This window comes from Topomyia yanbarensis, chromosome 2 (genome assembly GCF_030247195.1).
Source record: "Topomyia yanbarensis strain Yona2022 chromosome 2, ASM3024719v1, whole genome shotgun sequence".
In the NCBI taxonomy this organism is placed as follows: Eukaryota; Metazoa; Arthropoda; class Insecta; order Diptera; family Culicidae; genus Topomyia; species Topomyia yanbarensis.
In genome coordinates, this window is record NC_080671.1 from 378,609,487 (window position 1) to 378,636,576 (window position 27,090).

The 27,090-nt window shown below is 37.8% G+C and overlaps 2 protein-coding genes and 1 non-coding gene across 8 annotated transcripts in view; 2 read left to right on the plus strand and 1 right to left on the minus strand.

Moving 5' to 3' along the window:
* Positions 1-4,823: 4,823 nt before the first annotated feature.
* On the plus strand, positions 4,824-5,632 carry LOC131680786 (uncharacterized). The gene is made up of 2 exons (XM_058961496.1): positions 4,824-5,012; positions 5,277-5,632. Exons 1-2 carry the CDS (start codon positions 4,838-4,840, stop codon positions 5,630-5,632), a joined length of 531 nt encoding a protein of 176 aa, XP_058817479.1. The 5' UTR covers positions 4,824-4,837.
* Positions 5,633-18,641: 13,009 nt separating this feature from the next.
* Trnak-cuu (transfer RNA lysine (anticodon CUU)) lies at positions 18,642-18,714 on the plus strand. The gene has a single exon. It is a non-coding gene; the product is annotated as a tRNA-Lys (tRNA).
* A 5,082-nt stretch (positions 18,715-23,796) lies between these two features.
* LOC131684645 (uncharacterized) overlaps positions 23,797-27,090 on the minus strand; it is a 50,784-nt gene continuing 47,490 nt past the window's right edge. For all 6 annotated transcript variants that reach the window (XM_058967695.1, XM_058967692.1, XM_058967694.1 and 3 more), the window contains one exon: positions 23,797-24,889. In XM_058967695.1, coding sequence (XP_058823678.1) covers positions 24,716-24,889 — 174 coding nt within the window. In that variant the 3' untranslated portion in view covers positions 23,797-24,715. The remainder of the gene's footprint in view (positions 24,890-27,090) is intronic.

Here is a 27,090-nt window from a genome sequence, read left to right on the forward strand (position 1 = left end):
AAACGCAACGAAAATTTAATTCGAGTGCTCTAATTTTCACCCTGCTATTTGCGACACTGTGATGAAGAAAGATGGCAGACGCCGATTAAGTAAAGGTTTCAAATGAGTAGGGTTATAATATAATTACGATGAAAGTAGTCTCAATATCCTTTAAGGGGTTAAAAAACTGGTTGGAACTCAGAAAATCGGAAAAAAAAAATTATTAGATGTTCTTAAAGTACATGCTTTTGAAAATATCTGTGCAAAATTTCATCCAGATCGAACCATTAAATGTTTAATCACAGCCGTTTGCAGCGCGCTGGTTCTTCCACTAATGAAGTAAGCACAAAACTTTAAACGCTATCATCTCGGAATGAAGTTGTTTGAAAAGTGCCGTTGCGGTGAACGTGATGTCTCAAAAGCTTCCAAAAGAGCTCCGATTTACATAAACTTTGTTTTGAATTGTTTGTATTTACATTCTCGTGTACTTGAACGGTTGCTTTTTCATCTAAAAAATTTCGATTCTTAGCAATAAATTTTTGTTTAAAATTTTTAACACGGAAGAACTCAATTTTTTGGTCAATATGTTTTTTTTGTAAGATAATAAATTTCTTTTAGGAAACCGATCCAATTAAGTACACCACAATACATTTCTCTTCAATAATCTTTAGTTTTTGATTTTCTGTTGAGCGGTTCGGCTTGGAGAGCGTTCACCACAAACCTTTGCCAAAAAACATGCTTTGGGGGATGCACCATAACTCCTTCAATATTTTTTTTAATTCAACTTGTGTTTTCTATCTTCGGTAGTGCTATCAACGAACTTTCTTTCGCCTATTCAAATAAAATTTGCATAAAAAACTTTAAAAAATCACGAACTTAGCTCACTTTTTCGCCACTTATATGTAACCCCTTAAATCAGTCTAATTGGCATTTTAGTGGTTACACCACCGTAGAACTTTTAAAACGTCGAATTTTTATTTATTAGTCTAAAATGCGTTTTAGGATGTTAAAAATTATATCCCAAAAAATGAAAGACGAATACGATATATAAATGCTCAAATTATCAGTTCTTCCGCAACGCTTCTTGTGTTAACCTCATATCCACTTTTTTGAGTTGGCCGGAAATGCAACTCAAACAAATGGCTTTTGATCGTTTTGAAATTTTTACAGCATATTCGAAATGATTTCTCCAGCAACGTGCGTAGGATTTTAATTTCATATTGCTTAATTTTTGTTAAATTAACAATTTGTTTCGATTTTAATAGTATTTTCGGCGTTTTTTCATTTAATAGTGCGCCATTTCGCGAAAAAGCCAAATATCGAAAAAATCCTTCGTAAGTCGCTTACTACTGTCATAAGGAATAAAAAAACATTTTTTTGACTCTAGGTTTAAAATTACGCGAGATAGTTTACAGGCCGTGGACCTCTACCTAAAAAACTTGCATAGGGGGAAAATGCTGCACAGATGCCATCTTGTGATAAAATTACTAGAAAAAATTATTTTTCTGATTCAATACATATGTTATAAATCCCTTTTAACAATATTTCAACTCATCCCTTTATTGTGCCAAGAAAAAATCCGAAATATGCTGAACTGGGAGCTGCCAATTCAAACATCTTTACTATTCCCAGAAGATAAAACATGGATACTTATCATGAAAGCCGAGTGAAATATTTGAACACTGATGTGAAGTGAACTAAATTTGGTCCCCTGAGGGTAAAGAGGAAACTATTTTATTCTCATTTGCCAACTGAGCAATTTATCTCCGTTGCTCCACCAGACTATGATTAGCTAAAAGCAGAGCATCTAATAAAGGTTTGCTCTGTCATAAGCAAGAGGATTCAGCAATGAGAGAATGTGGTTTCTCTCTGCTCTCCTAGTCACTGGGCAAAAAATGCGCACCAAAATAAAACTCATGTTATATGGGGGTAAAATATTTCTCTATCTCTTCGTTGCAAAGATGAGTAAAATGAAGCCTGCTTGAAAATGACATCTTCGGTGTCCTCGTCGCCGCCAGTGTGTGGAATTGAAGTTGTGCTTCGGAGTATTTTTTGATGCTTTTTTCTCTGTTTCGATTATCTACTCCAACAAATCCTTAAAATATTATATTGTTAACTCACGCGAAATATCTGGCGCGCTTTCATTGATGACGAGCACTTTCCTTTCACACAAACACTTAATGTTTCGAACGGAACCTTGAATTGAGTAGAGGCTGATCGAATACTGTCTCCATTTTAAACAGTTGCAATTGCGTTCTTTATATCTTCTTCACTTCGCTGTGGCGTTTTCGCACGACATAGCTCACAATTTACAATTATATGCATCAAAATAATTCATATTTACCATATAGTAGTGACCTATAGTGTCCCCAAACGGCTGACCTATCGTGCCCCCAAGTATATGTTTCATGTTGACATCTGTATTTTTTTTCAAAAACAAAAATATCGAAAAATCAACACAATACTCGTGTTCAGCATTAATTTTTACGTAAGAAGAAACTCACTTGACAGTTTTTTACATTGATTAAATGTGCTGTACTAATGACTAAAAACAATACGTTTTCGCAGAACAACACGCGAAAACATAAATGAGACCGTAACTAATACAGCTGATCCACGGTAACAGCCGAAATGACAGTCGTAAACGATATTATCTATCATGTATCTAACCCACGCACTTTTGTATAAATATACGATAAAACACTAGCGCCTCCACACCAACTTATCCCAACAATCCGTCAAATCTATTCCGGAACCGATTCGAAATCCAGAATGGATTCAGTATGGAATCTGGCTCCAAGAAAACAACCGATTCCGGCTCAATCGGTTGATGCACTTGAGCTGAGCTGGAATCCATGCTAAATCCACTCAGAAGTCCGAACCGGTTCCGGAATGGTTTGACTGGGTAGAGGTATAACCGCTATCAATTCAATCGAACTCAGCCGCTAAAAACATGACGATAGTAGCGCACCTGGTGGAGATATCCCAACTATCTTCGAAAACGTTAGGGATTTTTACACAAGTTGAATGCTGAAGATGGACGTCCGTTCTCTGTGATGTTACGATCTAACCCGCTCGGACGTGCCTGACAGATTCCCCCCCCCCCCCCCCCCCCAAATAGCCGGCAGCGAAATAAAATTCTGGCAGAATTTCTGTGAGTCTGTCAGTCTGCCGGCTCGAATTGTTTCTGGCCGAATTTTGCGCCTTACGGCTATTAACGGTTTTTCCTGCCAAATTTCTGCTAGGCACGTACCGACAGGACCGATTCTGTACCGCTTCGGGCTTTTCTTGTATTTCCTCTCTATTTTTTTAAATTGTAAATATATTTATAACAAAATTATGTCTTCCGAAATTGGAGACATAAAATTAATTACTTACTGTGTTTTAAAACAAAATATTTGTTTCTCCATATATTTTTCATCTGCTAAAACTATCCTTCTTGGAAGTTTGTTGCAAATGTGGCGAAAATTAAACGGCGAATCTGCCCGGCATAACTGGTAGGAGTATAGCTGAATTCTGGCAGCGCCATTTTGATAATTTTGACAGCTGCCGGAACACTGACGGATTTCTGCTGGCTGCCCGATTTTTTTCCATGCGGGAATATAAATCTTTTCATTTGTAATATGAATCGATTAAATTGTGGATCGGCTAATACAGATATACCTCGATAGTACGTACATTTTGCCTCGATAGTACGTACACCTACCATCAAACATTTTTTTCGTTTGATTTTTTAAACTTCAACAAAATAGGACAAATTTTGTGAAAGTTCTATGGGTTTCTGCATACTTTAGAGAAGTTGTGTGCTACTTGGAGTAGTTCTGTAAAGTCCAACAAAGTATTTCAAACTTTAAGTAACTCATAAATTTATCGTGGCAATCTAACAAGTTTAAAAAAAATTGCAAGCTTAAAGGACGCCCTACCAGTTTCAGGAAAGTCATTTATATTTCGGAGACGATTGCAAACTTACAAGGGACACTCAATACTTCAGATAATTTATACGACACCTGTATACCTGTACACATAATTGGGCCAGTCAAATGCTTTTTTCGATTTTTTTTCCGATGCTGCTTACGTTAAAGATACGCAATCGAACTTTTTTTCACTTTTTGTACGAAAAATAACAAATCTTTTTTCTGGGTTAACTGTCAAAAATGCTATCCCATGTGGCTAAATTCCATGTCATGAAAGCTCGATAGTGTCAAATGATGACGTGCTTACATTTTTTTAGAAAATCAAATAAAAATCATTCTGAAATTTTAAAGGTTGAACGTACAATATTGTTATATATAGTAACATGAGCTCTAACGATTTTTGAAATAAAAAGAGACATTTAATGGCCCAATTTCAATTTATGAATAGAATGTATCTAAAAATGGCATACTATTAGCATAATTCAACCACCTCGCAGGAAAATATGTTTATGCACAGTGCCAGATCCATCTCAAGTCAGCCGTCTTAACCGGATCGATAGCTTGCCAAGACTGACTGTGTTGTGCCATCGCTAAACACTGTACCGACCGGTTCGTTCCGAGTGCTGTGCTATCTGTACTCTCACCCGACGATTGAATGACGCGACGAAGCGAAGCAATCTCACTCCAGAACACTTTCTCGGAGAACCATACACGGCCAGCATGAAACCGATGGGGGTATTTGTTTATCAAGTTGATTAGTTCTCTTGGATGCATCAAATGGCGCACCTCTCCGAGGGGTTTTGGCGCGCGAAACAAGTTCAAGGTCATCACACCGTCGCAGCCGGAATGTCTGTGCTCTATGGGTTTGTGCTTATAGAGCACGTATATGTAGGTGTTCTGCGTGAGCGAGAGTGTGACGTCCGTTACACGGTGTATGACAGTGGATGTGCCTCTTCGCGTCGCATAGGACGAATAAAGTCAAAAAGAAACATTTTCCCACGCTGATGATGCTTTCAACTTTAACCGCACACGCGCTACTGCATGCCGGTAGTGCGTTACCCTGGCCGGGAGAGGTTGCACCGAATGGGTCAAACCAGATCAGAAAGTTACACGATGGTTGTGAGTATTCTCTCAATGAATATGGTGGTTTTGCGAAAATCCGAAATAGAGCTTTCTGGAATTTTCGAATTTTCCATATACTTTGTGATTACCTGCATGGGTTCATTCATGATTATTAAAGCACTTCACTGGGACGCAGAACGAGTAAAACCAGTCTATTGAACGTACCCCAAAAGCATTGTTTTGATATCTTGAACTGAACATCTTAAGAGTGTGCACATAAACACTTTAAAGCACATTTTTTCAAACTCTCACTTTCCACAGATCCCATACATCGGAAGAAGCTAACTGATTGTCGGCCAAGTATTGAAGCTTTTCTTCCGGGAAAATCTTTGCACCAATCAGCAGCAGTTGGCCACCGGGAACTGGGCCGTGAGCGACTGGATACTGGATCTGGGTCCCACACCAGTTCATCGTTTTCACCAAACTACCAACATAATGGTGGTGTATCCAGGAATCAGGATGCGCTCGAAAAGTGCAGTCTTGTTTTGACGGCTTTTGTGTGTTGGCTGGATGCAAAAATGCGCTCACCGGAGAATTTCCGCCGCTGCGGATTGTTTTTTGAGAGTGTGAGTAGGTGCCAAATGAGCAAGAGCTGGCGCTCCTTGTGGGGACGTTGAACACGTGATAGTTTTTGGGGGTAAACGCCTGGTGAGTACCCGACGAAACCGGACATTTATAATTAATTCTGGGTTGGTATAATTAGGGTATTAAACAAACGATTTTGTTTTGGTCGATAATAAGTAATTTACGGTCGCTCGAAAAATCAAACCGAATCTTGACGTTTTATATATGTGATAAAAATAGAAATAAAAATAGAGCGTCAAATTTTCCAACAGGGAACACTTTCGTAACAGACATCGAACATTCAAATTTACTATGACAAATTTGACCAGTATTCTTTCTCAAACGTTTCTACATTTTGAAAATTCTCTTTGAAAATAAATGCTCTATGTGACCAGTGGCGTAGCCAGAAATTTGGTTTGGAGGGGGTTTTGACGAAAATCTTTGATTTTTCAAAAATGATGGCGGGTCTATTGATGACATTTAATCTGTAGGTCGCGATCGACTGGGTACTACCGTGTTCTGCAGTAATAGCGAAATGGGATGGTGTGAGCGGGCATGGGCGCTATGACCATACCGTAGGCAGAACTAAATACCTGTCGCATGTGTCAGTTATGTTGGGTGGCGGACTACGAGACAAGTTAGGTCAAGTTCAACGAGTGGCCCAAAAACACCACTTTACTAACAAAAACATGAGCTGAAAACTCGCAACTTCGAAGCCGTAGCATTTGAGGAGCTTTGATAAACGGGGCAGAAGGTGTGGAAATGCGGGGATCGAGCGACGGCACAAGAGCTAGACAAAATGCGCCAACGCGTGATCAAGTGGCAGACCATCAGCGAATGGATGTGTGTAGTGTGGATCAAAAGCCATATCAATGTGCACTGACCTCACATCCGCCGGGGGCATTGTATAAACCGGTTATCGCATAGAATAGTCTGTACACTTTATAAATAATGTGCAAAAATTCTCACGATTGATAAGTATATTATGACGAATACCTAAATAGCGAAGCAGTAGACGACAAGAGTATTGCAAGAATCAGCTTGGAGTCGAGCGCAGTCGACGACGGATTCCGGATCTGCCTAAGATTCATGAAAAAATAGGACGGTTGAACCGCTGGTAATGATAAACTGTCATGTGAACTACTCAAACGCAGAGTAGAGGAATTGGCTAGAGCACTCCACTGGGTGCTTTTGAAAATCTGGAAGGAGGAGATTTCACCGAAGTATAGGAAGTAGGGAGTAGTATGTCCCATCTATAAAAATGGTGTTAAGCGGGATTTTTGCAACTAATTACCGATTAATCACATTACTGAACTGCCCTTGTATGCAAAGGTGACATAAACGCCATCCAGCATATTTTTCAGGAAATCAATTTTCAAATCTTGCATGGTGCGGGTAAAAGGATGCTTTCGCCACTTTGCTTTTCGCATTTCAACAGGTATTTTTTTATTTTCATTTGAAGTCGTTTGCACTGAAAGATGCGAATTTTCGTAGTGAACATAAAAATACGAAAAAGTTAAATTTGACCAAAGTGGCGTTGAAGTCACTTTTGCATACTAGGATAGTAAAAGTCATCTACAAGGTATTCTCCCAAATTCTTTGTTGCCGCCTATAACCGTTAGTAAGGGAATTCGTAGTGCAATATGGGCTATAATGCACAAATACGGGTTGCATTCATATCTTCAACCAATCTATTTGCAATAACATTCTTGAAAACTTTGCTGAAGATACTAAATTTTATTGGAATTAGTACTGCATCCAACTGGAAAAATTAATCAACAAAATTATGCTGCTAAATACTAAAGCTGATGGTTTCCAAATTATGGAATATTGGCGCCATTCAATTCGATACCCAAATGTACATCATAAAAAGCGAAAAACGTTCAAAAAATTTTTTATTACCGATCTTAGCTGGTGGCACTTTACATAAATGCACATAAAAACCGATTCTGACCTGTTAGAGACAAGCGTAAAACGCCATTTTGCATCAGTTTCTATGTAGGCGTTTTCATTGAGCCATTTTGCTTGATATTCACATGATTTATCAACTATAGGATCCTCACTAAAATATTAGTTACAAGATCCCATTCTCACAATTTACAAAAAGTCCCCATAACGTTTAAAACATTAGGTTCTCAATGTAATGAACAGATAATAAACTTCCAAAATTATTATTTGAATATTCAAATAAGCATCAGCATCAAACTTTTTTTCTTCAATTCAAATATTTTGGTTTGGAGGGGGTTTTAACCCCCAAAACCCCCCCTTGGCTACGCCACTGTATGTGCAAAAGGTGCCCACGGTCGAACAACTGAGTATACCATTCGTCGCCTTATAGATCAATTGCGCACCGTATGCGCTCTAATAAACTTTCATTAAACGTTGCATTGCGTTGCGTTGTGATGATGATTTTTGTTGAATGCACACATGGTTTCATCATGTTTCCCTACTGATTATCTAATAAGAGTGGCATAAGAAATGGTACGCACATTAAAATCTCAACAGCGTGATAGCCACTATTGCTGTCTCTCTCATGTCCATCGATTACGAGGAAGAATGAAGCATGGGTAGACGGGAAGTGTTGATGATCTACATCTACTAAATGGAAGAATGACGATTCACCAAATCTTTCCATAGGTTAATACTCGAATGTACGATGACTCGAAGAAGAAATGATCTTGTTTAGTTTTTGAGTTTTTTTTAAATCTAGAACACCAATCGGACGTGGGAATATTGCCTAGATAAGCTAATCTTATCCTCGTAATTGGTGGGTTGATTATTTATTGCAACATAATTTAGATAGATTTTATTATTTATTGGGTTGGAAGCTTCCGAATGATAACGGAGTAATCGTTATGATAACGCTAAATTATATAGACCAACTAGGTTTTTTCTTATTCTTCATATAGCATTGTTAGTGAAATACGAGCGATAATAACGGGAGGGGACGAAATAATCGATGGACATGGGCATTGATATCCGAATATACGAACTTGTTATCATTTACGATACTTGAAATTGGATTCAGAAATGCAGCCGCGATGCATTTCCATTATTGGCATTAATCAGATCATAGTCGGAGTAGAAACGCAGTAGCCGTAGGCGCCGGATGAAAAAGTTGACCTCCGTTAATTTTTGAAAAATGTATGTGCCATGATATCAAAAATCTTTGGGTTTATCTATTGGAATCTATTCTTAGAAGTATTTCGGGGCGATATGAAAATTTATCGCGAAATGGCTGTATCATAAGCGTTTAAAATTGGACCACTTTTCGCTACATATCATTTTTGTAGAATTTGCAAAGTGCACTCCTATATCGAAAACAAAAACGTAGTCCTACGTCAAAAAGTGGCAGGCGCTTTCAACTCAACGTTTGTGTTAAGGAAAAGGAACTGCAACATAGCGGTATTTTGGAAGATATTACGATTACTGGCAGAGGAATCCACAACCAGGGAAGTGCATACCGCATTGAAGTAGAATTATATTGGACCTCGTATTTATCGCAGGGAAGCTCGTTGTGCTTACGTTTGGAATTTTTCATACTTTTTGATTGACCCTCATCCAACAGAAATTATCCAAATAGTTAGATATACAATGAATGTAGGGGAACCTGGGGCTATTCGGACCTACCTACGCAAATCGCTCTTTTAAGTGGATAGATGTGAAGCAATTTATCGGTAAAAGGTCCAAATGGTTAGCTTGAAACCTCAGTTACCTTTTGGTACCATAAAAGCTCATTTGCACCACTCCATGGCAGCACTGGGCGACGATGTGCAAACGGTTTTCCATCCTTTTACAACGCAGGGGTAATTCGGACCTCTCTACGAGGCAATTCAGACGGCAAATTTTTTTCTATTTTTTCTATAATGAATTACCTATGGAATATTTATTGGAGAAACTCCTTAAGAAGCCAGAAAAAAATTGCTTTCCAAAAATTTAATCTGGTTAGTCACAACTGTCAATTGGCGCATCATGTATTTTCTTTGCTGTGGCGTGTGCAATCGTGTGCGTAGCCACAAGACGCTGAACGGTGGTTGATGGAATAGGGAGTCCAAATAGCTTTCGTTCAAAAATGGCGAGCGTCTTGAAAATGTCTATGGTTTCACCCAAACAAAAATCATTCCATAAAATGGGAGCCTCGAGCTTTCCAAAACACTTACCTGTTATTTTTTTCACTTTTATTTGTTGCTTTAATCACGGTTTTACCACTATAATGATTTTTGTTCTGAGGATGCCAAAAAATGAAACACGTTGTATCTCCTTTCTAAATCAGCCAAAAAAATAGATTCAGCTGTCAAAATTAATATTTTAGAATAGCAGTTCCACTAATATGTACCGCAGTCTGAAAGTCTTGTCTTAATTGCTCTTTTAGGAATTTCTCAGTGGATATTTCGGGAAAGATAATACTATTGTCGTACCTTGAAGATTCTTTTATTTTAATGAAAACCACTCTCACTGTTGAAATTATCTGAAACTAACTTTTTTTCAAATTGTCGGTAATTAGATTATTCATCGATTGTTCATTTTACATTTTTGGTCATAATTACAGTTTGATCACTATTAATAGTAGATACAGAACAATAGATTAGTATTGTCGCTGGTGTTCCCATTGTTTTCGCCTCGGAACATGTTTGTTTTGCTTCTGGTATATATCTGTCAAAGTATCGAAAGTCTCTCTAGTAAAAGTCTTTGGTCCGCACTTTTGGTACACGCAGAAAAATATGGCCTGCTTGTAACCACAAACCGTTTAGTTGAACTTTAAATTAGTAAAATGCAGCTTGCCTATTTTTCATTTCAGTCTCGTTTATTTTGCTGTGATTTTTATGTATTCAAGACTGAAAATGTTCAATGGATAAAATTTACAGCAGAATAAACGAGAGGTAAACAGAAAAATGATGTGATATCTACTATAAAACAAATTTCTATGTGGCATACTATTATAACTTCATTAATTTTCACATGATATCTATGCGTGACAGGTAAGTTTTATGTGCTACTACAAATTGCAAAAAATTCTAGAGAAAATTTTCAATAGGACGTAAGTAACATTGAGAGTCTCTCTTTGTTTACTTTCTCTTTCGTTTATTACGACGTCATTACAACACTTTGTACTAATTTCCCAGTACATATCGAAAGCCGACGGTTTTTACTACAATATTATGCAAAGAGTAGAGTAGTAAATGTTGAAATGGCCGAGTAATGAACAGAAGAGGAAGACCTCAAAGAGAATCTCTCATTGTTACTTACGTCCTATTGAAAATTTTCTCTAGAATTATGTGTGAAATCAATATATTCAATATAACGAATTTTCTTGGTGTAAATTTTTGACTGTTATTGTTATGAAATGAAAGAATTTGTATATACCGCACAAGGAAATGAAAATTTACACCGCACAAAGAAATGAAAATTTATCAACATATGAATAAAATTTGCATTTCCTGCAAATTTTTATATTTTTTCTGTTCGACTAGGAATTACTTATCGAAAAACTAATTTTAACTAGTTTAATTCAATCAATCAATGCTTAATCGATTACGAATGAAATGAGGTATTGTTGATTGAAATCGGGAAAATATAGCAGTTATGAGTGTTTCTGCGAACTGTGTAATCGCTTAATTTATCCTAAGGAAGTCATGGAATTCGTTTTGTTCTATTGTTTGTGGCTCCGTGGGTAAAGCTTCCATTTATGCAGATTTATCTGCATTATACAGATTTTTAAGAACAGATACAGACTTGATACAGAATACAGATTTTTAATACACAGTACAGATTAAAACAGATTTTTTGAAATTTCAATTGACAACGTTTTTGACGGATCCTTCCTGCAGCCGTTTTCATTCACTATGGCCATTTCTTCTATAATATTTTGTCAAATTTACCAATTGTATTTAAAAAAATTAAAAACTATTGAGCCGAAAAATGTATAGATTACTTTAAAATACTCAATTTAAATTCCTGTTTAATGCTCGAATTTATAGTAGACAATACTTCAAAATTATAAATGCGCATCAATTATCAAAATTCCTTTTCTTTATTGAATACAGACAAAAACAGATTTTTTAAAACGAGCATACAGATTTTTAAAAATCATCTGGCAGCTCTGTTCGTGTGTAACGCCTCAAATATATGTTGGCGAATTACAAGAATAGACGCTTTCACTAAAATCTTATAACTTAAAGCTTATAATCCCACTATTACTAGATAGATTTTAGCCATTACCAGCCAATTCAGAAATGCCTGATTTAAATATTGGTGATAACTATAATATCTGTATATCTGTATAATAAAAGTAGTCTATAGAATAAAAAAATTAAAAAGTTCACGAAAAAAGAGAAAATTGCCATTCATGAAGCAGCTTTTTCAGGAAGAGACGTAAATAGGAAGCACCTAAATGCCTCAGCAAATACGAGAGGTTTTAAATAGAAGTGCCGCTTGTCTGTTTAAATCAACTGTTGCTCGCATGCCAAACGAGCAATATCATGGTGGATTTTAGGTAGTGCACCGTGCTTTAAAACGGCTTCTTCGTGCTCATAATTAACAGTGTCTAGACCATTAGATTTAGAAATATAGTTTGTTCGGAGAAGTTCTTGCCTTTATGATTACGCAACTACAGGAGTAGGTCGTTCAGTGATTAATTCACCTATAAGTGATGTATAAAATTTATGTTCTGAACTAATCATGATAAAGACTTGGTGAAGACACTATTCTAGCTTTACTATTTTTCAAGTTATGGAACATTTTATTTGGAAGGTCCCTAAAATTATGTTTTAAGCCATTCTCCTACCTTTTTGAAATCTTTCACAGAGTTGTTTGCGGTATTGGCATTAATATTTTTGCGAAACAAAGTAACTTGCTGTTATTTGAATTTGAAAGAATATTTCAAATGTTGTGACATTTCCACCTCCATCTTCAATAACCCGTTAAGGAGCAAACAACATCAAAATATTGAAAGTACTAACTTTCTTTTGTAACTACTAGAATAAACTACGGTCGCCACAGCTCTGTTACCGGACTTCAGCGAGTTTTCAATATAGTAGCCACAAGACTTTCACTAGACCAGAAATACGATTAAAAATAGTTTTTGTTTATCCTTAACTTATCTGTAACTAGGCTAAGAACCATTTGGGGTCGAGGGTTGATTGTTGACCAAGCTGTTGGTAATGATACAAATAAACAAATAAAATACTAACTTTTCACTTTATATATGGTGGCTCAATTGTTTTTCGAACCGAATCTGCCCGAGTGCTATTTTCAAAACAAAATGCCATCGCAGTGGTGGAAATATTCAAGCGGTGTGGCAGAACACACGGTTTGCCAATGTTGTCTACCAAAAATATGTAAACAATCCAGAATCACAACGGGTCGACGTCAGAGAGTTCACACGATTTAAGCGCGATTCAGACGATAAATCAACTTCTGTCAACGTCAACGGAACGTCACCGCTGCGTCAGGATAAGTTAAATACGTTTCTCTTGTGCCCGTTCACACGTGCCATACGTCAAAACGTTCCGTGCCGTTGATGTTGTGTGTGAATGCCTCCATTTAACTGCATGTAACTTATCCTGACGGAACGGTGACGTTCCGTTGACGTTGACGGAAGCTGATGTATCGTCTGAATCGTCCTTTAATAGGAGCGGAACGAACGGTACGACGAAAGCAAGTCATTTTATTCTGAGATCACTCACACCACTCATGTAAGATTCATTTTACGAAGACCAAAGTGCCATCTTAGCCACACCTGTATATATCACATTGAGTACAAATTTCCGTGACGAAGTCTCGCCAGAGGTAGCAGCTAGGATTACTATATCCACCTATTTTTCTGTAATGTCACAGATTTATTGCACAATTTTTGGTCACAGATTATTTTTCAGATTTCATGACAGTGCAAAAAATTTGTCGGTAGTATCGGCAATTAAATTTAAAGTAATTAGAATAGATACGCAATCGAACAACTTTCAAAAACAGGTGAAGATTAATATAGGTGTGTTATTTGATACTGTTCCAGTTATATATAATGTGTGTCATCAATCATTTTGGAACACATATGTTACAGACCCGTGTGCAAGGGGAGGGTTTTGGGGGTTCAAACCCCTCCCATGAGGGTTTCGATTTACTTTTAAAAACTTATGAACTTCCTGTTCAGGAAATAAATATACTGCAAACCGTTTGGACACATAAAATGTCATTGAATTTAGTCACTCTAGAAAACAAGTCGATGAAGAAAACAAAGAATAAACCCTGCAATGGTGGCTGGAAAGGGATGTATGTCAAGTTGGTTGGCTTCTCTGATGGATCGGTACACATTTCGAGAAGTTTCGATATTAGCAGTTGTAACTAGACCAGTTCCACACTAAGGAAGAAAAGCACGAGGTTGGAAAAAAAACTTGATATCGTTATCTGGAGAAATTTCACCACCGATGATCACTCCGTCGGAGTGGCTGACAGCTAAGTGGATCGTGCAAATGGGCATCGCTATCAGGTGAAATACCGCCGCCAAGGAACTCTCAGATAGCAGATAAATAGGAACGAGTAGCGTCAAGAAGGATAAGAAACCCTGCAAAGGTGCTTGTGAAGAGATGTAAATCATTATGGTCGACACCTCCGGATCGGTTTGTGTCTTGCCAGGTTGGAGCAGACCAGAGCAGGTCAGATAAACCGTGAAGGTTGGACAGCGAGCAAAGGAAAGCAGCGAGCAAAGGAAAACATTAACACAACACAAAAAAAGAGTAAGAGCACAATCCCTACTGAAGTAGTACCTAACGGTTGCCCAGACGGATGAGAATTGCGAGATACAAGAGGTTTAAGTTAGGTTTAGGTGATGATTCCTTCTCGATAACAAACATTTACTCAATCTATTGAGCTGAGACGATTGGTACACAAGACTCGGCTCTCCAGGCCTAGGAAAAAATCTTCAATGTTCGAGGGTTTCTATACCTTCCTTTTAAAAGACACATAATTCAAACCCTTCCCCTTAAGAATTTTCTGCGCACGGGCCTGATATGTTATATAACAAGCGTTGCTACGTCGAAAGAAACGAGAATGTAGTCCGATGATAGAATACTGCATTAATGTTTTTACAGAATGTGAAAGAGTCCTTTGTGTTGTATGTAGCTGAGATGGGGTTTTGTATAATTCGTCCAATGAACTTCGACGCGCAGTAAGATGGGACGATCATGTTTGGTGTGAGTGGTTGTAGGGGTAATCCATGTGCCATATTATGCAACCAATTCGAACAGACTTTTTCATGCAAGCTTGTATACAATAAATATTTCGGTTGGAGATGCGCAATGTCATACCAGGTTTACAGTAAAAACACGTTTTTATCAGCTTCTTTGTGATTTTTATGCTAATAAAACGGGGACGTTGAAAAATTCGGGACATATATTTTCTTTTCCTTTTAATAAACCGAAGCTCTTAAAATATTCTTCTTTTGCCCCTACACTGAAAAAAAAACCAAACGTTAATTCTATTCACCTCAAACCACTTAAAATCCATATGAAAAAGAAATGCTAATGTTATCACGCGCACACATACCTTCTATGTGTCAACTGTATAAAATATGTATGCGCACACTGCGTATTGTTATGGAATCGGGTTTTATGTGCCTTATAGTTATGAAATGTGAATGTAAGATTAATATTTCTTATAAATACACACATTAGGTTTATGTGCTAGCAAATAGTGTCTATCTGCCTCCGCTAATTGCAAAAATCTATGTGTAAAATCAATAGGCATAACGTTTACATTTTTTTGAGTGTAGATGTAGTCTCATAACTTTTTCTAATTATTTAGATTAAATTTTCCTTAAGAGGGTCTGACAGTTCGAAATTTCGAAAAAAAAAATTTTTTTTTATTTTTGCATATTTCGGATCTCTAAGATAAAAAAAAATATGCTCAAGAAAGGATTTACTCGAATTCAACTTGGGTCATCTGCTACAGCCCATCAATCTACCAACTATCAATTTTCATATAAGGCTGACAAAATCGGTTCAAAAACCTAATAAAATCGGAGGTGGACAAAATCGGGGGCTGATAAAACCGGGTCTTCACTGTATTTGCTTTGCGCTGTGTTGCTAGTTGGAATTTTTTTATGTCAATGAGTTTAAACTAAATTGTTTAGGGTTGGATTACGATCTAACTTGAGATATCTTTGAGGAACGATGAGTTTCATTCTGGTTTAGTAGTCTGCGACTATCACAAATTCTGTTTCGTTTCCTTTGTCTGGAGAACTGCTACGTCCGTATTCCAAAATACGTGTTGTTTTGCTAGCTGAATGAAAAATGTTCAAATGGATCATTAGTAGTAGGCTATTGCTATAGGCGGTGAAAGTGATTTTGCATGTTGTTAAGGTTCAAATAACTTTCGGTGAGAATTGAACGCTTGATAGTATGTGTTGGAAAAATGTGTTCAGCTTTGCCACCGGATTATCCATACAAAACCTTTTCGAAACTCTAAAAGAAGAAAATCAATCGATTCATTAGATCATCACGATTCAAATCATGCAAAATACCTAATTTTTTGTCACACTACCACACTGTGCTGGGGTACGCAACACAACTGCGCAATAAAAAAAACCATAGCCACTTTTTCAAAAGCACCGTTTAGCTAAGCCGATGGTTTTTTCAGCAAGTATTTTGCATGAATTGAATCGTGATGATCTAATAAATCGACTGATATTCTTCTTTTAGAGTTTTGAAAAGGTTTAAATGGATAATCCGGTGGCAAAGCTGAATACAATTTTTCCTACGCATGCTACCATGCGTTCAATTCTAACACATGCTTAAAAACGGTAACTTGGCTACTACCAAACCCTGGCCAAATGAGAAAAAAAGGTTTTTTGTCTTTTCCCCTTTATTTTTCGTCTAAATTAGTTTTCGAACCATATTTTAATGAATGACTCCAGGAAAATAGGTTAACTGATATTTTTTATATATAAGTATTTGAAAATGGTGAATTTTTATCACATTTAAATAATTTTTTTCACGATTTCCTAATTTGCAAAAACTAATTATACAACATCATTACTTGTTTAAAAATCGTTACTTTCATAACTAACACCAACAACTGTAACCAAAGAAAACTCATTTTTCCTATTTTCTTTCTTTTTTTAGAAGAGCTATGAAAGCGCATTTTTTTTTCAACATCACAAAAAAATTGATAGTGAAAAAAGTAACTTGTCGGGCCTTGTCGGCCAGTTCTGTTTAAAGAACAAAGTTATTTGGGTTATCTTCTCCCAGTTTCACAAAGAAACTATTCACATTTTATCCCATTACGGTTTTTACAGCAGTTTAAAAATGATATGCCTATGCTGAAATATGGGCAAAATAAAAAAAAACAAATACTTCGTTGGGGTTGTCCTAGAGAGCTCATGTGGCCAATGCAATTCGCACTATGCAATATTTTTCTTTAGCGGAGAAAAAATTTGGTGAAACTATTTTTCTCCATTAAGTTGTGTTTAAAACCATCTTTGTGCGTGAAGAGCAAATTGACGTCGAATTGACGCTAGCTCCAAACATCGGACACATAATTTGTGTTCCTCAGCACACCTCTAGTCAAGCGTGATATCCCGCAAGAACATATAATTGTGCCTTCGTTTTTTGGCGTTAGCTTAGTCCTGTCACTAAGTTAGTATCGGATTCTGATGAGACGAAATCGAAACGCAATCTCCATAACTAATTTAGATATAGGTATAGGTTTAGATGGTTTTAAACATTTTCTCCTTATTGGAGAAAAAATAGTTTTTACCTAAATCTTTCTCCACTGAGGAGAAGTATAGCATAGATATTATGATCCCACTACCGCCTAGTCTTTGGTTAGATAAGTTGATAGTTTTTGTTTTCTTTGAATTATATTTTTGCAGGACTGCGTTTGTTAGTGTTACATTATTTTATTTTTTCGCCTGTTGGTATTTCCGTCGTCTATGGAAACTCTTACGGTTCCAAGAGTTTTCCTTAAGTAGATGATAGGGCTATTATGAAATAAAAACACTCGTAAAAGCGTAGCCAGGTGTGTAGAGATGAGCGTATCTACGTCATTGCAGATCGTGCCGAAAACTGTCATGGTAATAGATAGCCTAATAAACATCGTATTTTTAGAACCTAACGACCTCTTCAGAGTATTATCTAAACAATAAGTGGAATCGTTGCACATATGGGTTAAAGTTCGGGTATAATTTTTTTTTTTATTAGGCTAAGCTCAATTCAGCTACTGCATGTAAGTTCCAGGTGTTTGTGCTATGCTATGCTATTAAAAGTGGCATATTTTTGAAGTTATTTAAAACTAAAAATTTCTAGCAACTTAAAAGTACGCTAGGCAAAATTAAGTGCACATGCGTAAAGAAATTTACATGGTGGACGATTTTCATTGTGAGCCGACTTAGATTGAAAGGTTGATCTTTGGAAGGATTACAAGCCTTTAGTTTAAAAGACAAACAAAAACGATGGTAAACATACAAGTTAAATAGTTCAATCCTTCTAAAATGACTCGAATAAGCTACGACGCATTCAAGCATCAAAGAGGAAAACTGCTGCACCGCGTTGTTTGCATATCACTACCAAACATAAATAAACTACACCAACATAAGGTGGGTAAAGAAGAAGTTAAAGTAAACATTCGTAAAATTATGAACAGCTGAGAGAGATGCTTCACGTTTGCCGCCGCACCGCGCGAAACTCGAAAGAGGGTGTGGCCTAAACCTCCGGTTTGACGGCTGTGACCATTTTTTCACCACCGTACGAGTTTTCCAATTTGATCATCGAACGTAGAGGAAAGAAGGAAATACCAACCCGTACCATGCATGGCTGCCAACATGGAACTATTTCACATTCTTCCACTTCCACCGTTTGGATGATTCTATCCCGTTGAACATATTCTTATTGGAACGATGTTAGTTTTCGCTCAAATTCTGATTTCTTTTTTTCCATCATCTATTTCGGTTGAACCAGCATGTAAACGGTCTGCGTTGCGCAATACCAAAAATAAACCTGCCACGTAAACAGTTTCAGTGTCGAGATATATTGTGCAATAGTGATACGATTTTAGCAGGCAGTGGCCATGTCTGCCCGGCTAGCTCAGTCGGTAGAGCATGAGACTCTTAATCTCAGGGTCGTGGGTTCGAGCCCCACGTTGGGCGTGATATTTTTTTATGTATGCAGAATATGTTGTTCAATAGCGCCAACACTAATCCATCTAAATAAAATAAAGAGTATTTTAAAGTGAGCGCGAGACCACAGGGGGGGGGGGGGGGCAATGCGGGACGCACTCAATGAACCATCTTCCTATTGAAGATGATGTTGCGTGTGCATAGATCCTATTTGTAAACTATAGTAAGAAGTTTTCGCTAAGATTCATGACCTGATTCTTACTCATGTGGACATAGACACCATGAGAATCAGAGTATTTTGGTTCTATTTGCACGTTCTCCACGCGTTGTTCGTTGCAGAGGCAGGATACTCACTCTTTCTCTCCCACGCGTTGTAGCAATAAATTTTTACGTGCACGCATTTATCGCGAAAAAATATTATACAGTGTACAACATTTTTGTAATTGTAGACCCCGTTTCTTAAAAAAAACGAATCGAGGATGTTGATAAAAATTAAAGCAAAAATCAACAAATAACGACTAACCATCTTTCTAAATAGTAAATGGGCGCGTAACCATATAAGTGTTGTAGGCTTGTTACAATACTCGATTCATGTTCCATGTTCCCACATACTCTGGAAGAAAAAAACAGCAGAAGAAACTTGCTCCTGTTAACTCTATACCAGTCTTCTACCAGAAGAGGAAGAGAGAGAAAATGAGAACTTCCTTGCATGCTCCGATGTACATACTTCCAGTATCTTCAGGTTTTGGAACAAACCAAATGAATAATTCGTTGGTGAAAATATTAACTATCAATTACGTTGGATAGGATAATAAGCGTATTTTCACCATATTCATATTATCCCCATACCTATTTAAAGCCGTCGATCACAGTAGCGTCTGCCATTACACACGAGTATTTCACCATTGCCATGCCATTTTGTCATTGTACTGGTTTCTAGTACACAATCAAAGATATTAATATCAATTTATGAGCATTAGATCGCTTGAAAGCCGAATAATCAACGAAATAGTGACACTCACCTGAAAAACCGAAATAGGCTCATCACCCTGGGCAGGCTAGAACTCACCACATTCAGCCTGAACGTGAACCTACAGAAAAGCATATCGAAATGTTTCAGGCCACATAAACAAATTCACCACTATGAAATTTTTCGAATGTTGAAATATAACGAGCGTTTGGCTAACTCGAATGCACCAACGCCATTGTAAACCGTAACGTCCCGCACATCACTACATATGCGAACCCAGTGTGAATAATGATGCAGGTCTTTATTTTGTTCTGATTTCGTTCGATATTAGCCCTAGATTTAACGTTTCGATGAACATTGAAAGTCGTTCGTTGAACGATTTTATCAAGAGGGTGACGTAACGTCATATTATCGTAGCCAACATAAGAACATTGTTTGTAACAAAATGAACGAAATTATTTCTAAATACGAACAAGGAGCACTTTAGTTTACATCAAATCAGATGAAGTGTTCATTATTTTCTTTTGTTTACTGCTGCTGTTGTTTGTTGATGACATTTCAAGCGATGTTGACTTTGTCAAACTGACCACCATCGATCGGTGGAAAAACGATGTTGCCTATTCTCGACAAACATGTCAAATGGTCCTAACTGGAAATGAGAGCCTCTCTTTGTTTACTTTCTCTTTGGATTATTACGGCGGCATCATAAAACTTCAATATTGTTTCATGATATATCGAAAAAAATTGATTTCGACTAGCATATTATGCTAAGAGTTAAGGAACAAACGTATAAACGGCCGAGTTCTTAGCGAAAGAGAAAGTAAACAAAGAGAAACTGTCATTTGTACTTAGGATCATTTGACATGTGTGGCTAGTATTATCAAACTCTGTATGTAGAGATAGGGATGCCAGCTGCCAGGATTTTATCCTAAGAGGGAAACAGCACAACCAAACTTTGTTGGACGACTTGTCGACCGTTACCCTGTCAAAAAAATGCGGACGAACATGGTCAGGCGATTTAAAAAGTTTGACGTTTGACTCAACTCGCCTGTGCTAATTGCCCCTAGGAACAAATGCAATATGCGAGTGCGATTTAAAGGCAATTTCAATACTTAGGCAAATTTTCTGGCGGCTGAAATGGACTTGGTTGTTTTTCGCGTTTTTCAAACATGGCGGTTCATGTTTGGTTTAAGCTGAAAATTGTTTTTTGAACAATTGGTGTGTTTTCACTTGTACTTTGTTTGTCTAGTGCACTTCATTTAGCCAACGAATGTGGGAAATTGTGGAATCGTGTGTAAGTATAGTAGAATAAGATCTCTGACCTAAAGTCTTAATGAACGTCAGATTGTGATAAGTTTTAAAGTGCAATACCAATTTCACCATTGATTCTTCCTATAATTTGGTGGTGATTACCTAGTATACTGGTAAGTATATGTGAGTAGATAATGAATCCGAAAATAAGCATTATTTTTAATATTCATATTAGGCAATTAAGGGCGATTAAATGGCGCGTTCCGTGGGCGATTTGGGGGCGATTTAAGGGCGGGTTGGGCGGCAAAAAATGACGGCGGCAAATCGCCCAAATGTTGCATTTGAAATAGCCCCCTAATTGCCAGCAATTTGTTGGCAAATTGAATGGCAATTAGCGCATCCGAGTTGGCAAATAGCCCCCCGTTAGCCAGCAACTTGCCCTTTTTGACTGGATATGCTCAGTGCTCAACGAATCGTTCAACATGGCGCTATTATTGGGCCAATTCGCAACATTTTATTAGGTCTAGAGTATAATTGATACTAGATTCTACACCAAGCACGCATTGCGCTGGGCAGAGGACAACATCAATTACAATAAATAATAATAAATATAATAAATCATATAATTCGTTTAAAATATAACGATTAAAAAATATACAAGTAACTTACGTAACAGTTTGCATATTATAAGAGTCAATGTAATGATAAACTGAATGGTAAACGTAAGATATTTTGTAACTTAATTTATATTGATTCTGCTTAGTTATTTTTGTTACCGATGAATTATACTCATACTGTTCTTATTCATACGACACTTCTAGGTTAATATTTGTCACTATGAGAAAATATCTTTTGTCGTTCCCATGCACATACTTCTGTTAAAATGAAAAACAAAATTAACCATTTCATAAATTTTACTAGACATTTCTTTGCATTGAAAAAACAGCGGATAGTAAACAATTAGGTCATACTGATCGCAGTGGCAGATGCCCAATCGAACACTTTATGTAATCCATTTTTTTTTTTTCAAAAATCCATACGACATTTTAAATATTACAAAATCTAATCCCTGGGGACGCTTACTGAGTCGTCATGATGAAGATGAGGGCCCGTCGACACCAGCTGAAATATGCCCGGGTAAGCTAAAGATAATCGTTGAGGGTCTCTGCCCGAATCACAACTCAATTACCTGGTCACCGACACCATACGGCGAAGAACACAGCCGAGTGGCAAGCGACTAACGACGAGCTCAAAGAGGTGTCGATGTGAATTAAATCAAATAAAACCCCCGGTCCGGATGGAATACCAACCGAGGCGCTGAGAGCTGCGATCCTGGATGCTACTGCTGAAGTCTTCAGATGATGGCAATTTCCCCGAAATGAGGAAGGTACCGAAACTGATGTTACTGCCAAGGTCAGGGAAGTCACCGGGCCATCCAGCCTCGTACAGACCAATACCGCAGCGTTGCGCAGAAGAATGAGCAAGATTCTGAAGAGCAACTGCCAGAGTAGAGTACTGCTATACCAGACGAACAAAGGCAGAAGGCAATGCGATTCGCAGCGAGCGTTCCTCAGGGCTCCATTCTCTGTCCAACTCTTTGGAATGGGATGAACGATGGGGTCTTAACACTGCGGCTGCCCGGAAAAATGAAAATCATGGGTTTCGTGGACAACGTATCACTAACCGTGATGAGTGAGACACTTGAAGAAATGGAGGTGGAGGTGTCGGTGACGGAGACAATAGATGTGATCGAAAGCTGGACGAACGGGATCAAGCTGCAAATAGCTCACCACAAGACGGATGTGTTGTTCGTCAGGATCCGCAAAGCGGTTCAGCGGATACAGAAGTGGTGATCGACGACTGGTTGAGCTTTAACAACCACGTCGATTACACCTGCGAAATGTCGGTCTATTATCTAGTGTTTCGTCATCGATACAGCGATATGTAGCTCATGCCTGGGGCGCGGCTCTGAAAACCAAGTGGAACCACGAAAAGTTGAAGAGGACGTTCCGGCTGGTAGTTGTACGAGTTGCGATTGCGTACCAGAGGCAGTATACGTTATCGCCGAGATGATCCATATGCATCATCCTGGCGAAGGATATCAAATACTGTGAATGTCCGAGGTTTGAAGTGACGTGCAGGGAGCTACTTAAAACGGGAAGGCCGGACATCAACCCGGATAATGTAGCCTACAGAATGACAAACGACGTAAAGAAGTGGAACGCAGTAAACAGTTATGGTGTAGATTATAACCGTCTTACGTAAGCTCTTCTGGCTTACTGAGTGGCATCAGCGTTAGCAGGTACATCAAGATGTTCCACCAATATACCAACAGTTAAATTGAAGCTACTACCAACAAAAAAAATTGACCCGAATATGCGGCAACCAAAGATTCAAACAACCCACTACCAAAGTCTGGCGGCGACTGAGTTAGGTAAGGGGGCAAACAGTGATAATAAATATCTCAAGCCTTGAGCGCAGTCCACTGGACCTAAAAATAGATCACGAGAGAGATTTGGCCCGATCGATGAGAGGAAGAGGTGACGATCTGCTTATAGGAGACATTGGGGGTCGATGGGTCAATTGCGAGGAATTGGAGGCTGCGGCGGTGATCATGATACTGTTAGGAATATGTGATGACATCCTTACAGTTCCTCTATGGCGGAATGGTTAACGCACCCAACTAGAGACTGGGAGATCGCAGGTTCGATTCCTGTCGATAACATCGTATTTTTGGCATTATGTTTATAATTATTCTTTGTTCCTCCAATATTACTTTTCTGTGCAATTTAAGTTCTCCGGAAGGCGTTCTGAGTTGTATTTGTTTTCTCTTCGGCGTCAAATTAAAAACCGAAAAGTATTTAAGAAATATACTTCAAACCAACAACGAATTTCTTTACATCATCTTTATTTTCTTCTTTGGTAAGCGTATAATTCTATATAAAACGTTTTGTATAATAATTATATTTCACAAATGATCGGTTGCACACTTGCTGTTGTTTCCTGCCCAAGGTGGTCCGGTCCAATCCGGTCATAGACACATCATATATAAAGACTGGGTCAAAGTTCGAAATGAGCCAAGCTATTATTCATAAAAAGTATATAATATAGCCCTACGTTGTTTAACTGAAAAGTAGACGTAGTTCGAGTTTTGGTTTTATCCAGTCTTTATATTGGGTATCTATACTTGTCATTCACACTTTTGTTTTACTGTTTTTGTGTGGGTTTTTGATGTGCAGAACATGTGAAATCTGCTTTAGTAGTTAGTCGACGATTTTATATACATATTCAATAATAATGTTTGGCTAACTGTCCAGGTTGTGGGAAGCATTCTTGTTTAGTATCATCTATATATTGACAAAACAATTAAACATGGCTGTTTTTGTTTCATTTGTAGCAATATCGGGCAATGCTTTTCCATGGAGTTTAAAACGGTAATTACATAAGTCTTTTGTAATGTCTATCTATCGAATAAGATCACTACTTGCCTTCTTGTCTGTCATGTAAAAAAGAAACTTTTCTATTTGAGTTTTATAGGTCATCAAAGGAAGACTTTATCATCTGGTTTTGTATGTGGCGCTTGCTCTCGAGTTCAGTTATTCGCATATTCACACAACTGTGTTTTTCTCCCTGCCTTGTCTAACGTATAAATTACTTCCTGTACAGTATTATATATCAGTAAATATTGCTTTTGTTTGACGAATTTACTCGCATGTTTCGATCGGCTATGATAAGCACTATCCCTTCGGTCTATACTAGGCTGTCTTTTTTTCATTCCGAGTGTTTACTTTGCATCCGTGCGGCGACTGTTTACTGTCCGGCTCGTTCCAAACCGATCAGTTTGTCAAAAAAGAAACTGTAACTTCGGTCGTTGTTGTAGTACAGTGGATCCTCAAGGATGTCCTTGGAGTGGGCTAGTGTAGCGGCGGCCAGTTCACCTACGGTCCACTTGCGGTCCTTTAGAATTCGACAGATTGTGTCCAGCTGCAAATAGGTGTGAAAAGTAAAGTTAGTCGTATTCTGTGCCTGGTGTATTTATTGCTATAAAATGTCCAATTGTTTATATTTCCGATTGTTTTGCCTAGGCTGTTCGGATATTTACGTGTGGGAAGTAAGAACGTCGTACCAGAAGAAATTAGCATAAATATTCGGTTAGATAAGTAATTCACAATTGCGGAAAAACTAAGTAGATTCATTTCAATCGGAGCTGTGTGCATTCAAAGTCTTGTTCCGATTTCTAAGATTCCTGAAGCAATTCTGTAATTTTTTATCTGTTGCGAAGCATTCCATACTATGATCGTAGATTTGTAATAGTGTCGTACGAACAAGTGCCAAGCACGGCCATTAGCTGTTTGAAAGCTAACTTGAAAAAAATTACGTCACTCATCAATTTCCGTCATCTACGCGTCAAGTTAATTTCAAAAATACCCTGGTACTACGTTCACATTACGAGTTAAAACGATGACATTTTGGTAGTTGCTAATTATTATAATATGTTTGTTGTGTGAACATAGTATTATGGTTTGGGCTATAGAGAATATCGCTCAACCGGAAATCGCCATCTTGGATTTCAAAATGGCGCCAAACATCCGTTTCCACCATCTACTCGTCAAGCACATTTCAAAAAATATCCATATTGTTATCACAGCTAACAGACGTTTAGGCTAGAACAAAATGTCTTCAAAAACCTGTGTAAACTTTCAAATTAATTAACGTTGGTAATCCGTGTTTCACTATTGCCACCTACGCAACTGTTTACTACTCGTGTTTGACAACTGTATTCCAACTGCATTGCATCGATCACTGCGCCACCTACAAACGTGTGCCAAACGGGTTTCAGACATCTGATGAATTCGGAATCTCAGTAGCACACGTTTCGAATCGAGCCTAAACGTCTGTTATCTGAATTGTTAAATTTATCAAGAATATTGCTCAATCGGAAGTCGCAATTTTGGCTTTCAAAAATATTCCAGAATCCAATTTCATCATCTACTTATCAAGCCCGTTCCAAAAATGCCCATATTGTTAGGGTTATCAAGAATATTACTCAAAGCGTTCATGGCTTTCGGGCAGTGCAGACGAACTTTCGAGAAAACTTGGGGTCTCTAACCCAAATAGATCAATATCAATTGGATTTATACGATATTTGCACGTCCAATACTGTCATACAAATGCTTTGTGTGATGTCAGAAAGGGGAGGTGGTGACGATTCAGTCATAGCTCAACCATCAGCAAAGAATGGCGCTTCCTGATTCTCCACATGGAGCTGTACAAACAGCAAGTAGGGGAAGATGGGGTACAAAGCACCCTCGGGGCAAAATACATTCCTTGCTTATATCGAAAACAGCTGAAAATTTCTAGAAAACGGTAATACCAGTCAGAAGTCCGCCATAGTAAACATACACTGTCAAAGTTTGATAACCGCACATCAATAGCAGCTCGAGAAATAAACAAAAAACAATAACGTGCTCTTCTCATGTAATTATTGTGGCTCACGAAACAAGGATTTTCCGCTCTTATAAATACTGTTTTACTATTATATTAGAGCATTCCAGTTCTATTTATACCGTTGTTCATTATTCTGTCGCATCTTAATTTATATCTCTGCTCCATCGGAGGCAAAATGCCCTCTTCTCTAATTTTACTGGTTTTTAATCGAAATTAGAAAAATCGTTCTGAAAACTTATCAATTGCAAAACCAAAGGCTATTTAATGGCACACTTTTGTGAAATCTCGTTAGAAAACAAAACTACTTGCTTGTTCGCCGAGCATTATGCCCCGTTGTTGCGGTGCATTCTACCCCATTGTTGTGGTGCATTATGCTCCGTTCTTGTGGTTCATTTTGCCCCCGCACAGGTGCGTTTTGCCCCGCTTATTTTTCAAAAGGTGATTTTTAATGATTTTGAAGAATTGAATTATTTTCATGTTTTTGAATATTTTGCAAAGCGTTATGATTTTGATTACAGAGAAAAATGTTGGCTAAACGATATCATTAATTAAATTCTCCCAATTGATGTTCTATAGCTTAGTTATGATCATATTTCCTTAGGGGGTGCGTTTTACTCCGTCTTCCCTACTAAACTGTCAGGATGACCCGACGATAACAAAATCACGAAAAGGCAAAGCAGCGTTACCACTTCCGTAAGCGACCAGTAGCATTCAAGGTGGGGGAAGATGCCATGTTG